General features: G+C 51.9%; 2 protein-coding genes across 3 annotated transcripts in view; one reads left to right on the top strand and one right to left on the bottom strand.

Moving 5' to 3' along the window:
- XRN2 (5'-3' exoribonuclease 2) overlaps positions 1–9,978 on the top strand; it is a 32,434-nt gene extending 22,456 nt beyond the window's left edge. Inside the window, exons 28-31 of one of the 2 annotated variants that reach the window (XM_053972510.1) lie at positions 2,392–2,452; positions 6,203–6,341; positions 9,614–9,660; positions 9,868–9,978. In XM_053972510.1, the coding sequence (XP_053828485.1) occupies positions 2,392–2,452; positions 6,203–6,341; positions 9,614–9,660; positions 9,868–9,916 (296 nt within the window). In that variant the 3' untranslated portion in view covers positions 9,917–9,978. Of the gene's footprint in view, positions 1–2,391; positions 2,453–6,184; positions 6,342–9,613; positions 9,661–9,867 lie in introns of both variants that reach the window. The other variant, XM_053972509.1, reaches the window with a different exon arrangement.
- A 1,937-nt stretch (positions 9,979–11,915) lies between these two features.
- NKX2-4 (NK2 homeobox 4) lies at positions 11,916–13,986 on the bottom strand. Its single transcript, XM_053973643.1, has 2 exons — positions 13,593–13,986; positions 11,916–13,477 (listed from the first exon to the last, which is right to left on the bottom strand). Exons 1-2 carry the CDS (start codon positions 13,954–13,956, stop codon positions 12,834–12,836), a joined length of 1,008 nt encoding a protein of 335 aa, XP_053829618.1. The 5' UTR covers positions 13,957–13,986; the 3' UTR covers positions 11,916–12,833.
- Between the last annotated feature and the right edge of the window lie 1,233 nt (positions 13,987–15,219).

Genomic DNA, 15,219 nt, shown 5'->3' with positions numbered 1-15,219 from the left:
GGGGTGTTCCTCACCAGTGCTCCCTGATTTGCCTTGGATGTACCAATTTTCAGCTGATGAATAATTGTCTGTGCTGATAACTTGGGGAGTCAAGTGCAGGGTGGCAGCACTCTGGGAATGGCGGATTTGGCTCCTGCAGTGCAGGACATCTGATTTATAACTTGCGTGGCAGGCAGTAAACTTGTCAATTAGCTGCCTTGGAAAAGTGATTTTGATTAGTGCAATCAGTAAACACAAAATCTTCTCTTTGATTGCCACCCTGATTAGATAAATTGTTACTTGAGGAGCTGCTAGACAAGGCAGTTTCTTTGGCCTTATAGCTCTGGGAAACCATTAAGTTTTGCAGCCTAAAGAAAATATTAATTGTCATTCTTTCTCCCACTTTGTACCTTTCTGAAGTGCAGTTCACGGCTCCAGACTCTCTCCCTCCAAGGTTATTCCTTCAGTCATACAAATGAATAGGGGGGCTTTAAATGTTTTGATGATTATTTCATTGAAGTCTTGCTTAAACTGAGCTGCAGAAAGGTGTGGTTACAGCAGGAGACCTGGGTCCTTGCTCACATGGAGGGGAAGGGTCTGGAAACAAGATGTTGCCTGTGTTTCTGTGCTGCTGCTGTCTGTGAAACTTGGAAATTATCAGAAACAGAGAGTCATTTTAGGATATTTTTGATTGAAAGTTGTGACACTCAGGGACTGTCCCAAACTTTTTAAAATATTTTAAGCTCCAGTTGAAAAATCTATCATTTTCCCCTAAAGCAGCATTGTAAATTCCATTGCCCTCCCCTTATATTCCAAAATAAACATGGCTTTGTGTGGGTGCAGCCTGTTCAGTCCTGGAAAAGCCCTTGAGATTCCCAGGCTGATCAGCAGGGAAGTGCCACTTTCCTTACCCTCAGTCCTGGTCTGCTTCAGGCTGGAAATTGGCTGGAAAAGAGGAGCTAAGGAGCATTGGTTGGTAGTTCTGTGTGTGCCTAGGGGTGTAAAAGCAGGTTCATATCTTGGTTGATGTAGTTGAGTGTATGGGTGTAAAGCTGAATAAATAACCCTGCATGGGGGATAAATGAAGAATTACGGGCTGGATTGGCTTTGCCCAGCAGGCTCCCGGGGAGAGCAGAGCTGCTGGGGCTGGGAATTTATTTGGTGTTCTTTTTGCTGGGGCTGGGACAGACAATCCAACCAGAGCTAGGAGAGAGGCACAGAGTTCTTTATTTTATGTTTCCCCCTTCCCCTTTCCAAGGGAGGCCAGGCTTCCATGTCCTGGCCCCTGGCAGCACGGCAGGGTATCCATGTGCCGGCCATTATCCAGCTGCTGGAACCAGCTGTTGGAATTAGGTCACACTTGAAGGCCATTGAAAGCCATCAAAGGTGTCAGTGAAACTGGAGCTTTTGATTGACGTTGGCCCCCGAGTGCTGGGGGCTGTCTGGGTGCTATTGAGGAGCTGCTGCTTTTATCCTGTTTGCTGACCAGGTTATTTAGAAGGACAACAAGCATTTAATTGCGGGCCCTGTTAAAGCAGTGTTGCTCCTGCCTTGCCTTTGTGCAGGGCTGGTTTGGGTGGCACAAACAATGGGTGAGTGGGTGGTCTCCTGCACGCCAGCACTGGGACTCTGGCCAAGGTTTTACCCAAAAAGGCTTAATTCAGTCTGATTCCATTATCTGAGACATCATTAATAGGTTTTTATTAGTATATTATCACTGCCCACAATAACTTTTAAATGCACCTTTACCATCTTTGATAATGTATTTATATTTTATTTTAATGAATGCTTTGTCCTTTTCATCCTAAATGTAACTATATTTACCTAAATGTGAATAAAACAGAATAATTCACTTTATTCCATGCTCTGGCCATTGTTTTAGTTGCCTTTATGGAATAACTTAGCCTAGTCAGAGGGAAACTGGTCCATATTTTGACTTTGACATCTTTGTTGGTCACAAACATGGTGTGTTGTGGTAACACAGTGGTGGGTGTGTATTTGAGTGCCTGTATTTTTAATATAGTAATGAATGTACTGGTAAGATATATAAATATGAAACTGAGTTGTTAGGATGACAGACAAGGTTTTGCATCTTCAAAAATTCAAGAGGAGACACCTGTGAAGCATCTGAGCACTAACCAACACTAGCTCTAGCAATTAAAATTCATTATTCTGTGTTATGAAGCTTATTGAATGTGCTAGAGCCAAAAAAGTTGCTTTTTCTCTGTGGGCAGCAGGACTCTGTCCAAGCCAGCAGCCGGAAGCCATGACTTGGAGTGTATTTGTGGCACATCCAGCCTGAGCTTTCCTGTTTGGCTTCCCAAAAGCAGCTCTGGGCCACTCAGAGGAGTGAGCATGGCTTGTGAGTTGTACTTGCTCTCTCTTATTTTGCCATCTTATTTTACCCTCCAGATCTTCGGCCCCAGGAGTCCTGGAGAGGTCCCACACCCTTGTTCCAGCAGACACCACAAAGGTAAGGCAGGAGGGATGTGAAACATGCCCAGGAGGGTGGACTGGGCTCTGCCAACCATCCCAATGTTTGCTTTTCCCTTCTGTGTTTGGAATATTGTGGTTTAAAATTGTGGAAGTGATTCTGTATGGGAGGTTTTTTGAGTTAATTAATGTCCAAGATTTATTGATATTTTGAGAGCCCACTATGTGGTGTTCATCCTTTAAAAGACTCTAGTGCTTTGTATTAAAAAAAAGGAGGGAAAAACACTTTCCATTAAAACTCAGGCTTCAAAATTAACTTTACTGTTGGTGCTTTGGTACTGTTCTTGGTTCTTTGGCCTTTATCTTATTGAAGCTTTTGAGATACTATGAAATTGAACACAGAGAGCTTAAAACTGCATTAGATTTTGGACAGGCTAAACAAATTTCTTTTTAGGAGGGCTGCGGAGTTTAATGAGGCATAACTAATGGTGTTCCACTTTTATCATTCCTGTGCCACAGCCGCAGCATTAGCACAGACCAGCCATTGATTCTTGCTACAAACCTCTTGAAGTCCTAATCAGCTTCTTTGGTACAAGTTTTTCAGGCCTGACAAGCCCATTGTAGGGCAGTGTCACTGTAGGTCAGTAGTTATTAGTTGCCACTGAAAACAGTTGCTTTAACTACTTAGGGCTGAACTGAATTAAATGCAGAAGGGACTCAGGGAAGGATTATGGAATCTGCAGCCCAATAAGTGCCATCGAATAGAAGGAATGTGACATGGTTTGATAATCAGGGATGTTTTACATGCGTCTCCTCATTGATGGCTTGTGTGTCCTCTGGTGGGGTGGGCTCAATAAACCCAGGCTACCTGTGTCAGCTATGAATAATGACATTTATTTATGTTTATGGAAGAGGGAGAGAAGTTCTTCTCCAACACCCAGCTTTTTTTTCCCCTGGGTTTATTTGCAAATGTTTCACCATTGAAAATATGGGCTTTGGGGGAATTTATTGAGCTCTCCACAGTCACTTTCCATGGCAACCATTTTGATCCTCACTGAAGTAAGCCTGGCTCCCTTGTCCTGTGCCTCCTCTGTGTGGAATATTGTAAGGCAAGATTCATTCATAATGCAAACTTTAATACTGCTTGGGCCATGGGAGTTGCCACTCCCACCCCTTAATTAAATCCAATTTATATACTTTTATTTGTGAAGGACTGCTGCAGGTCTGTCACTTGTCACTGCCTTTCCTTTGTTACACTGCGCAGGGTTTATGAAAAGCTCTGCCAGCACTGAGGATAAGTAGTTTTTCTGTGTTCTTGGAAGGTTTTGGATTTGGGGAGCAGATCAAATGTGCTCAGAGCTGGTGTTTAGTTGCTGTACAGAGGCAAGCACAGAGACTTAAGCAGAAGGTTAAACACAGAGACACTTGGTACAGGAGGAAGCATCTGAACCTGTTGAAGGCATTTTGAATTTCCTATTCTTTCCTGGGAGCTGCTGGTTCCCCAGACTGCTGCCCCCTCTTGCTGCTGCAGCTCTCCACGAGCAATAGGTGCCGTGGGGGAGAGGAGCTAAGGATTTCTGCTCAGGGAAGGAAGGAACTGAGGGAGAGGTCAGCCCTGCTCTCAGCCTTGTGGGAATGGAGTGGGTGGGCAGGAGGCTGGGATATCCTGGATTCACCACTCTGAGTAAGGGATAAGCAAGGAGCCCTCTCCCTGCCAGGTGTTCTATTTCAGGGATGGAATGGTGCAGCAGAGGCTAAACTGGCTCTTCCTTCCCAGGCCGGGGAGGAAACACCAGGAGTGTAAAGCTGCTTCTGTGCAGGATTTCTTGCTTTTAAACCTAGTGGTGCACCTTGGTGTGCAGCAGGGAAACTGAATTTTGGGGTTCCTCTCCCCTGTCCTGATATTCCTGGGCACTGCAGAGGTCCTTTTCATGCTCTTGAGCCACACCAGAGTTTATAGAGAGAGATTTGCTACCTGGCTGATGAAAATGTGTCATCTGGTTGAACAGATCTTTTTTGCTTAACCTATTCATAGAAATAATTTCCAAAGTGGCTGCGGGGTGAAGACAGGAATGTTTTTCTGTGTAAATTCTCCTGAATTTAGCTGACCTGGCTGAATGGGTTTGAGTTGATGTAACTCTGGGTAGTGCCTGTGGGTAACTGCCAGTGCGAGCTCCTGGGGTGTTCCACATGGCACAGTTCTTTTTTTGATTACAGCTTTGCTGTGTACAGATCTCCACCCTCAGGTGATTTAGATCACCAACCAGTGCCCCAACAAAGCAGTGATGTTAGTTGTGTTTTGTTTAATTTGTTAAATATCTCAACTTTTCACTAAATAGCTGTTTAAAAGTTTAAACTCTGTGCCAAATAAAAATGAATGTCAAAATAAATTTGTGTCAAACTTCCCCATTCCAGGCATGGAGCAAGAGCTGGCCTGTGAGCCTCAGTCGTATTTATCACCAGCACTTGTTGTAGAGGCAGAATGATTGTTAATGAAATCCCTGGAGCTGGGGCTGCATAGGTAATTCCCTGTAGTTTTCCTTATGGCTGAGCAGTGTATTTTTGCTGGAGAGTCTGTTGTTTTCTAGGAATCATGAGGGAAAAAAACTTAGTACACAAAATACTAAATCAAAAGAAGCGAGTATGAACAAAGGATGAACTTAGAATGTTGATTTTTGAGAGTTTAGTCCCCACAAATGTAAAGTGCTCTTAGCTTTAACTACAGCATGACTCCTTCTGAGGGGTGGTGTGTAGTGCAGCAGGTAAACCTGGGATGCAGAGCCTCTGTTCTCTGCTGTCCCCGTCTCCCTCCAGGCTGGCCCTGCTCTGCTCAGCCAAGTCCCTCTTCAGCAGGGGTCAGGAAGGATTAACTGTCTCCACTCTCCATGTTTTTCCCTCACAATATTGTATTGTCCTGCAGGACCCACCTGCTCTGAATCCTTTAAGGAATTGTCCCTCAGCTGTGTTTAGCTGTAACAACCGGATCACGGCTGTAGCATTTCCCTAAATATTTTGAATCAAACAATATTGGATGTGTTCTACCTGTTGCTTTCTAATTATCATGTTGGAATGGGTACTTGAAGGAAATGAAAACATTTCTTGCTATGGGCAATCCGGGATGGCAAACTGGGCCATAATGGATGTTGGATCTGCGTTCCCATATAAACTGTACACCAAATGTCAGTCAGCCAGTGCCAATTAGTGCTTATGTTGCTAGGTCACCGTGGTCAATTGAAAACTGCATCAATAGAACTTGAAAAGGTTTCTTCCCGATCAGACCTCCTGACATATTGAGCAGAATAATGGATGGGAAAAAGCAGCCAAGGCCCCTACCCTAGATTCCGAATGCTCGCCGTAAGAATTCATTTGCAACCTGCAATTAACTGGGAAGAATGGGCTCCCAGAAAGAGTCTGGGCGTTCAAAGAAAGCCCCTAGCTCCCATGTGGCACATGTTTACTCCTGGGATGCTAGGGAACCTTTGGGATCGGCAAATCTGCCCCTGCAATAAAAGGTGCACGGAAGCCTTCCAGGGAACTGGAAAAATCTGCTGTGTGCAGCAGAGTTTGCTGCTCATGGCAGTACAGCTTCCAAGCTGTGCCGAAGGAAGAGGTCAGCAAAGCAGCCTTTAGGAGGATTTGGGAAGATATTCTCTGCTCCTGGTTTCTCACTAGCACGTGGCTGTCCATGCTCAGCTTGGAGACAAAGGCAGGAGTGTGTCTGTGCTGTGGGATGCTCTGCAGGAGCCCAGTTCTCCAACAACTCCCTCTGCAGTGTTGTTTCCTTGCACAGAACCGCCGGAGCTGCTCCTCTCCTCGCCTGGAACCGCATGCTGCAGTCCCCAAACCAGTTCCAGCCAGCTCAGTACCAGGGGCTGGGGCCCATGGGATACCCACAGAGACCCGAGGACCGCATGGACAGGGGCAGACAGGTAGGAAAGTGGGGCCCCATGTGATATGTTGTGTTCCCCTCCCAGCCAGTTCTTTCCCCTCCTGTGGCTGTGGAGTGGGAGTGTGGCATGGGCAGGCATTGCTGAGCTGGATTTAGTGTCACTGTGTCACCACTCACAGGTAGGTGAATACCCAGCCTTGGCCAGCCCTTCTGGCTGTACCCCTGGCACAAGGCCCGTGCTGGGACTGCACCACCAGTGTCCATGAAATGGCCACTCTCCTCCTGGAGCCTGAGGCAAGCATTCCCACCAGTCTTCCTCTTCCACAAGGAAATCTGCCCACTGGACCTTTTGGGTTCTCTCCAGCATGTTTTAAATGTAGATCCTTACAGCTTCCTGAATTTCTCCCCTGAAGTGCTTATTGGCTTTCTTGGAGCTGAAAAACTGCTTAATGCAAATGTTGGGCTCTCATAGCCAGAGGAATAAACATGTGGAATTAGCTCTGTGCAGTTAAAAGGAAACAAGCAATTGTGAGGAGAGAACCTCATTCAAAATTACAGGTGATTTGATCAGCCATTCATGAAAATGCCACAGAGTGAAAATGCTGCTTGAAAGTAGCAGGTGACTCTGCTTAGAGAATTTTTTCTGGAGGGTGTGATCCCAGTAAAACATGATCTGCATATGCCATTGTACCAGAACTCTGGGTGTTTACACTGCTAAACACTCATTTTAAATAAATTTTGGATATCTAGGTTGAACTCCTAGTTCTACTGCTGTTTGTGGAAATCAGAACTGTGGGAAGGTTAGTGACCAGTCCCAGGGAGGAGGAGGTAACAGCCCCATTGCCTTGTCCTTTATGTGGAAATTAAGGCACAAACTGTTGGAAATGTGCCTTCTGCTGGGGCCTGATTCAGCTCAGGACAAGCCACTTTTTAATCACTCCTAGTTTTAATTTTTTCTCCCAGCCTGCTCACCTGCCCAGTACCCAGATGTGTGTTACATGGCACAGCACCAGTACAAACCCTGCCAGCAGTGGTTGTGACTGGAGGCAGAACTCAACAACAAGTTGAAATAATGGGGCCTGAACCTTGACCCAACCAGTGGAGCTCTAAAATACATTTTAAATTTGGATGAGGTGCATTGATAGGATCAGATTTCAGAAATCTTTCATTTTGTGCCACACAGGTTTACCCAAAACCCCAGAGCCTGCGGAATAAATCCCTGATTGCACTAATCCATAGCAGGGGCTGCTGTGCTCCTGGGTAAAAATTGAGGGAGGATCTTTGTGCTGCTGGAGTCTGGACAGGGTTTAATTAGTCTGGGAAATGGACTCTTGGAAAAGTCTGTCTGCCATGGCACACCCTGCTCTGCCCTTCATCCCAGGCAGGATACACCTGTTAAAGGAATCTGTGCTTGGAGAACTTAATTCCCAGCCTTAAATTGTTGTGCCCAACAGCTGGAATCATGACGGGGAGTGGGAATGGTTTCCCAGCAGGGTTTGCAGTGGGGGCCCAGGGAGGGTATCCCTGTTAATTCCCCATCCACAGCCTGGGTAATTTTGTGGTCTTGCCCAGAACAGAATTCCCCCAGTGCTGGCATGGACCCACCTGCGGGTGCAGGAAACATTAAACCTAGCAGTGACAACCCTTTTTATTTTTATTCACATACATGATGAGTTCATGATTAAGCAGAAGTCTTTTAGCTCCAGTGAATTTGCTTCCTTAAAAAATTCCCCTTGCAGTTGTGCTGCAACTGTTTATCGGCTTTTAATTTTTTTTTTCTTTTTTTCTGTTCTAGTTATTTTTAAATGAACTTTCAGATGTCATTATTCTTTTGAGGCTGGAGTGAAATGAAAAAGTACCTGAAAGGGTTTAGGGTGCCAGCCTAATCATTGAATGTGGCCTTGCTGCCTGAAAATTTCAAAGCTTTAAAGCCTTGAAAAGGGATTCAAGTGGAAGTGGTGACATGTAGCAGCATAAATAATTATCTTTGGACCCTTTCACCTCTGAATTCTTTTTTTACAGCATACAGAACATGGTCTGAAGAGGTTAATAAACGCGCTGCCACAGAGTGCTTACAAAATTAATGCAGCTGCGATGGATCTGGGGGGCTCCTTGGGGGTGGGGCTTTGCTGCCTTCCAGCTCTCCCAGAGAACCAAAGAATGAGCTTGCTGGGGTGGTGCAGGTGTTGGGCAGTTTTATTCCAGCCCGGAGCAGCACACAACGGAACATCCACATCCACGGCTGCTGCAGTGCTCCCAGACCTCTGCTTTGTCCTTCCCTGCTGATGGTTTGGAAGAGTTTTTTAAGGGATGTAGCCAACTTGTTTCCTTTTTAATTGAGTTCATCAAGCCTGGGAACAAACCTTCCCTGCATGGGCAGGCTGCAAGAGCCTCCCTGGCAGGTCTGCTCACCGGCTTGGCGGTTTCCGTGGTTATCCCAACTGCCGTGTGCTGTGATGAAGAGAGATTTCTCTTTTAAAGGAAGGAAGCCCCTTTTTCCCTCCACACCCAAAATCCCTGAGTAAAGACCAAACCAAGCCTGCTCACCGGCTTGGCGGTTTCCGTGGTTATCCCAACTGCCGTGTGCTGTGATGAAGAGAGATTTCTCTTTTAAAGGAAGGAAGCCCCTTTTTCCCTCCACACCCAAAATCCCTGAGTAAAGACCAAACCAAGCCTGTAGCTGGTGTCAGTGCATCACCTTTAATTAACTTGCTGGTCTCTGCAATGTACCAGGTTTGGAAATCATTTTAAATGCTTCAGGGGGGCTCTGTGAAATTTTCAAATGGATTTTTTCCCTGGATACTTGATGTACCAAATGCCTGAATTTAAGTGCAAATTTGGAGTCATTTCCAAAATGGGATTTGGATCTCTTTGACCTCTTATTAAAGCAAACAAATACTTCTGCAACAAATACAGCTTTCGTTTTTCCTTAAAATACTTTTGTGTAAAAATGCTGAGTGTGAGCTGCCCCATGTCCCTGGCTCCAACATTTGTTCCTTTGCTGCAGACAGAGCACAGTAGAGGTGTTACAGGTGGGAAGACCCTTGCCCACGATGCTGGCTGGGGGTAGATTTATTTGGGATTCCAAAGCTGGTGCTGCGCAGCTCCGCTCTGCACCAGGGGATCCAGCCCTAGCCTGTGTTTCTGGGAGACTCCACAGCCGTATGAGGGATGCTCAGCCCTGCCCCTGGCACCTCTCCGTGCAGAGGATGTTTTGTCTCTGTTCCGTATGGCGCCTTGAGCTCACCCCACTTGTTTACTCGTGCTGCTAATCCCAAAAATAAATGCTTGCTTTTGTTTGTTTGTTTGCAGGCATACGGCCCTGGGAGGCCCTACCCGCTCCCACCTCCCGCAGGAAGGTACAGCTGGAATTAGCTCCTGCCTCCTGTTTTTTTTTTTTTTAACATGGAAAACGTCCGGGTTTTTTGCTTTTGTTCTTTTTATTATTTGTGGGGCGAGAGGGGGGGAAAAAATGAAGTTGTTAAGCACCATCCCTGTAGTTTTTAAATGGATGCCTGTTTTAAATGTGCACATTTCTAACGGATCTGATGATGATTTTTTGTGAGGGACTGGAAAGAGTCGGACAAGGTGGGAGTGCTGCGTTGTTGTCCTTAAATATCCAAGCTGTGCCGAGTGCTGCCTGCCTGAACATCTGAACTCCAAACATCTGAACTCCAAACATCTGAACTCCAACCATCCTCTACTCCACACATAAGAGCCTGAAAACACAGAGTTGGAAAGAATGCCCAGAAATGGGATTTTATGAACTCTCGGGGCAGACCCAGCAGGCATCCAGCAGTATTGAAAGATACAGCTCCTTGGCAGATGCTTCCTTTGGTTTTTTGGACTCTGAAGTAAAACATTTCAATTTTTTTGATATGTGCCTGTTTCTGTTGTGGGTTTTGTGGTGGCATAACCAGGCAGGGGCCGTGGTTTGTCTGTTTGATACCTAATTTAAAATGGCTGCGAAGGGCAGAAATTCCATTTGTTTTTAGCACTCTTTCTAGGGATTTTCTGTGTGAGTGTACTAAATCAGTAAATATTTTTATTTGCTTTATAAAGTGGCTTTTGAAATTCTGAGCAGTGGCGTTTGGTTAATTTCCAGCCCCCTCCAGAGCCTGTTTGTATCTTTTACCTGTGTGCACACATTCCTGTTGATTTATTGGAAAATAATTCCTCCCAATCTCTAGCATTTAAAATCTTTGTTTAATTAAAAAAAAAAAAAAAAACCAAGGAGAGCATCTAGTTCAGCTTTCCCTTTGGACTTTGCCATTAAATCCAGGTATTGTGTAAATCAGTAAAGTTCCCAGCCCTGCTCTTGCCCCGACTCCTTGATGCTCTCTTCTTTCCAATCATCCGGGTGTTAATCACTAGCAACTGGGGGGAAAACCCTGACAGCCCCATTTAACCTTGGAAGGAAGAAATCATCAGCCTGGATTCATTATTTTCAAGTGATGGAAGGTGGAGCAGAATTCTTCATTGTGATGCAGCATTCCTGGGGCTGGGAGCTGCCAGCCCTCCCAAGGGCCTTCTCCCATGGTTGGGAAAAGATTGGGATGCTCTAAAAGAGCCATTTTGTTTTTTCAGCAGGACAAAACCAGCTCTGAGGGCAAGTTTTCACGGGAGTGGGCTGGAGGAAGGAGTGGGGTGGGTCACCTATGTTCCAAAGGTGGATGGACCCTGATGCTGGTGGCTTTGTCCCTTCCTCCTATTTCTTGGGGCACAAAAAGTCTGGGTAAATATTTGGGGGGCTGCTGTGGGAAAAGGTCATCCCTGCGGGGTTCACCTTGCCCAGCCCTTCACCCCCTTGCAGTCTGATCCCGAGTGGAGCCAGCCTGGGCCCTGGGAGCTGCACTGCCCACTCAGATCCTTGGAGCAATGCTCAGAGCAGCACACTGGCCTGGGGGCTTCGTTTCCTCGGCTCTGATGCAGGGCTGGGATGCAGGACCTGGCTGGGCAGCACCATCCTTCCTGGGGCTCTGCTTCAGTTGCCTGTGCCTCCAGCTGCTGAAGGGCCTGGGGGTCACCCTGGGACAGCAACCCTGTGGAGCTCCTCAGGCTGTTTTTCTGACAGATACAATTTTTTTTTCCCAGGCTGGAGCTGAGCCCTTAGATTTAACAGAATTTGAGGGGGAAACCGCTCACCAGGCTGGGCTCAGCCCCACTCCGGACACTGAGCCGTTTCCCGTGGGACCCAGCAGGGAGAAAGTCTCCCTCATGGAAAGGGGAGGGAGCTGGGGCGGGGGGTTGTCTCTGTGTGGCACCTGCCGGGAGGGGAAGGGAGTATCTTTCCAGAAGAACAGTGGAGATTCCCTTCCTCTCCAGGTTCCTGCATGGGGCTTGGGGAGGGGTCTGGGAGCGGGTCTGTGGTCTTGCAGAGGTCAAAATCCCGATTTTCCACCTCAGAATCGTTCCTTCATGGCACAGCCAGGAGTGGAGCAGCCTCCGGGGCTTGGTAGCCCCGCCAGGGCTGGGGTTCAGCGGGTCCCCCAAGGATGGGGAAGCCTGGCGGGGTGGGGGGCACAGAATTCAATTCTTGGTAGCCGACAGGGAGGCAGAAAAAGGGATTTTGAGGTTGTCCTTCAGTCCATACACCGAGAACAAAGCAGCTGACTCGTGAGAACAAGGCTTCCTTTTATTGTTTAAAATCAAATTAAAATAAAAAATAAAAGAAAAATTGCCGGAAAGTCCCGATGAGCGTTTCCCGACGTGCGGGATTTCCTCGGAAAGTGATGCGGGGATAAACCCCGCTCCAGCGCAGCGCATCCTCCGGCCCCGGCTGCTGCGGGGTCCGATCCCGGCGGGAAGCGGGGTCCAGCCCCGAGAATCCCTGGGCTCTCCGTCACCTCCACAGGGCTCTGAGCTCGTCAGGAGCTGAGCCAAGGGCCGGGGGCTTGAGGCGATTCCGCGGGACGCGCGCCGCGTCCACGCACGGGCATTCATTAACTGCGCGGTATTTAGTAACAACGAGAAAAACGGGGTTTTCCCCTTAAATCCGAGAACCGGCGCTCCAGGGCTCTCCTGCCACGGCTCCCGCCTGAACTGAGCTGCGACTCAATTTACCTCGTATGGAGATAAGAACGGAATGGCATTTCGGGGCACCCCCACGAAATTAATTCGGCTGAGATGAGTTGCGCTTCAGAATATTGTGGCGCTCCGCGGGGCTGTCGCGGTGCGCGCTGGGGCTCCCGGGCTGCGCTACCGCCGGGGAGAAGGGCCAGGCCGGAGCGTAGCCCCGCACTGCCCTGGCTGTCCCCGCTCCGTCGGGAGGAGCTCTCGGCGGCCGGGACACGGAGGCGCGGACACGCGTGCATACCAACACTCACACTGACCCACACTCACGCAAGCACTCGGCGCTGCCGTCGGGGCCGTTTGTCCAAAACCAGGAGAGACTTAAAAAAAACTCGAAGGGAGGCCGGGAGGGGACCGGGGGTGGGGCGGCCGTCGGCGATCCCCGCGGGCACCGGGCAGGGCGGAGCGTCCGGTGCCGGAGGAGCGGGGCTATCGGGGGAACACACACGGGACGCACCGATTACCACGTCCTGCCGTAGAGCAGGTTGGGGCTGACCATGCCGCCGTTGTAGTCGAGGCCAGCCGAGTCCAGGGGGGCCAGGGGAGCCACGGGGCCGTTGACCGCCGGCGGGCTGGGTGACAGCTCCTCTAGGTCGGCCGCCTGCCCCAGCGAGCCGGGGGGCGGGTGCGCAGCGGGCGCGGCGCCGGCGGGGGCCGCGGGGGCGACCGGGCCGGGGCCCGGGGTGCCGTTGCCCGGCGGCGGGCAGGGTTTGCCATCCTTCACCAGCACCGGCACGGCCACGCGGCGCGGCGAGGGCTGCTGGCACAGGCCGCCGCCGCCGTCGGGGTGCAACTGCTGGGCGGCCGCCTTGTCCTTGGCCTGGCGCTTCATCTTGTAGCGGTGGTTCTGGAACCAGATCTTCACCTGCGTGGGGGTCAGGTGGATCAGGCTGGCCAGGTGCTCCCGCTCCGGCGCCGACAGGTACTTCTGCTGCTTGAAGCGCCGCTCCAACTCGTAGACCTGCGCCTGGGAGAAGAGCACCCTCCTCTTCCTCCGCGGCGCCGCGTGCAGCGGCACGATGGCCTTGGCTCCCTCGGCGATGCCGCTCAGGCCGCCCATGCCGGCCACGTTCATCCCCGCCGACGGGCCCATGAACCTGGAGACTGAGCGGGACGGCCTGCTCAATGCCGGACGCCGCCCGCCCCGTCGGGGCCGCGGCTCCCCCTGCGCCCGGCCGCCCCCCTCCTCCTCTGCCGCGCCCCCTGCGCCCGCACTTACTGCTGGAGTAGCGGGGGTCGCCGCCGGGCCCATACCAGCCGCCGCCCGCCGCCGCACCGCCCCGCATCCCCTCGGGGTAGGCAGGCAGCTCGCCCACGTTGCCCAGCCCGCCGTTGCAGTAGCCCCCGACGGCGCCGTGCGGGAACTGCGAAACGCCGTGGGGCATGTGATAGGCGGCCGCGCCCGCGGGAACGTGCTGCGGGACGGCGGTGGCGGGGGCCACGGACGCCTGGCGGTACGGCCCGAGGGGCGCGCCCAGCCCGCCCGCCCCGTCCATGCCGCCGAACTTCTTGTAGCTCTCCTCCATCGGGCTGAGGATATCGGTGACCGAGAAGGGCGTCGTGTGCTTGGGACTCAGCGACATGGCGCGGCGGGGCGGGACGCGACGCGACGGGCCGGGCCGGGCCGGGCCGGGCCGGGCCGGGCAGGGCGCTGCCGCCGGCACCGGCGAGCCGTCCGCGGCGGCGGCCACCAGCCCCGGGCGCCGGTAGCTCGCCGGTTCTTTTAGCCCGGCGCCGGGTTTACGCCAGACGCGGGGGGGCGGAGCGGCGGCGGGCGGCCCCGGCCCCTCCCCGCCTCCCGCCGGCCCCCGGCCCCGGCCCCCTCCTCCCGGCCATTGTCCTGCGCCCGCCCGACGGCTCTTAAGCCCGGCCACGCCGGGGCAGCGCTAAAGCGGCTCCGAGCGGCCTCGGCCCCGCCACCCTCGCCCGTAAGTACATGCCCGTTCCCCCGATCCCCTCTCCACGGTGCGCAGCCACCCCCGGGCAGAGCGTCCCGGGGCGGCGCGGCTCCCGCCCGGCCCCGACGGCAGGAGCCGGGCAGCCTTGTCCCCTCTCCCGCCGGGCCCCGGCGCTGCACGGCTCCCGCCCGGCCCCGATCCCGGCCCCTCGGAACCGCTGTCTCGGCGTGCGAGGCCACCGGGGCCCCTTTAGGGCTGATGCTTCGTTTACGATTGTGTTTTCGGGTTTTTTTCGGTCGTTCTTCGTTTGTTCGTTGGTTTTGGTGCAACGAAAGGCTCCCCCGGGGCAGCCCGAGTTCGCGGGCGGGGTCCGGGCCGGCTGCGGGACTCGCTCCCCCGCAACAGGAAACGGCTGCAGGGCTCCTGCCCCGGAACTCTGCGCCCGTCGGGGCAGCTCCGCGGGGCCGCTCCCGGGGCCGCGGGGCTGAGCGGGGTCTCTGCCGGGCTGAGAGGCCGGGGAGCAGCCAGACCGCGCGGCCAAAGCTGTCCCCGGCTCCCCAGGGCCGGGCACCGCCGCGACGGGGCGGGCGGAGCCTGTGCGCGGGGAGATGTGCCGGGTGCGCACCCAGGCGCGCCCGGGCCGTGCGCGGGGACCCGCGGGGCTGCGCCTTCCCCACAAATTGATAAAACTCGGTGTGTTCAGTAAGCAGCCTCCCTCCAGAGCGGCACCGGTTCCCGAGCTGCTGCCGGTGTTTGTGCACGGGCTTCCCTCTGCGGGGACTGAGGCCCGTTTTGGGGAGCAAAGGGTATCCCACACCCTCCAGACTGAACCCTTCCCTTCTCAAACCCCATATTTTCCCTGATCTTTTTGGAGGCAAGGCACCTGCAGCTCTGTGGTGATTGTTAAAAATAAAAGAACAGAGCAAGCACAGTTTTGCGTTTTAAACT

This window comes from Vidua macroura, chromosome 3 (assembly GCF_024509145.1).
Source record: "Vidua macroura isolate BioBank_ID:100142 chromosome 3, ASM2450914v1, whole genome shotgun sequence".
In the NCBI taxonomy this organism is placed as follows: Eukaryota; Metazoa; Chordata; class Aves; order Passeriformes; family Viduidae; genus Vidua; species Vidua macroura.
This window is presented reverse-complemented; position numbering and strand designations above follow the sequence as displayed.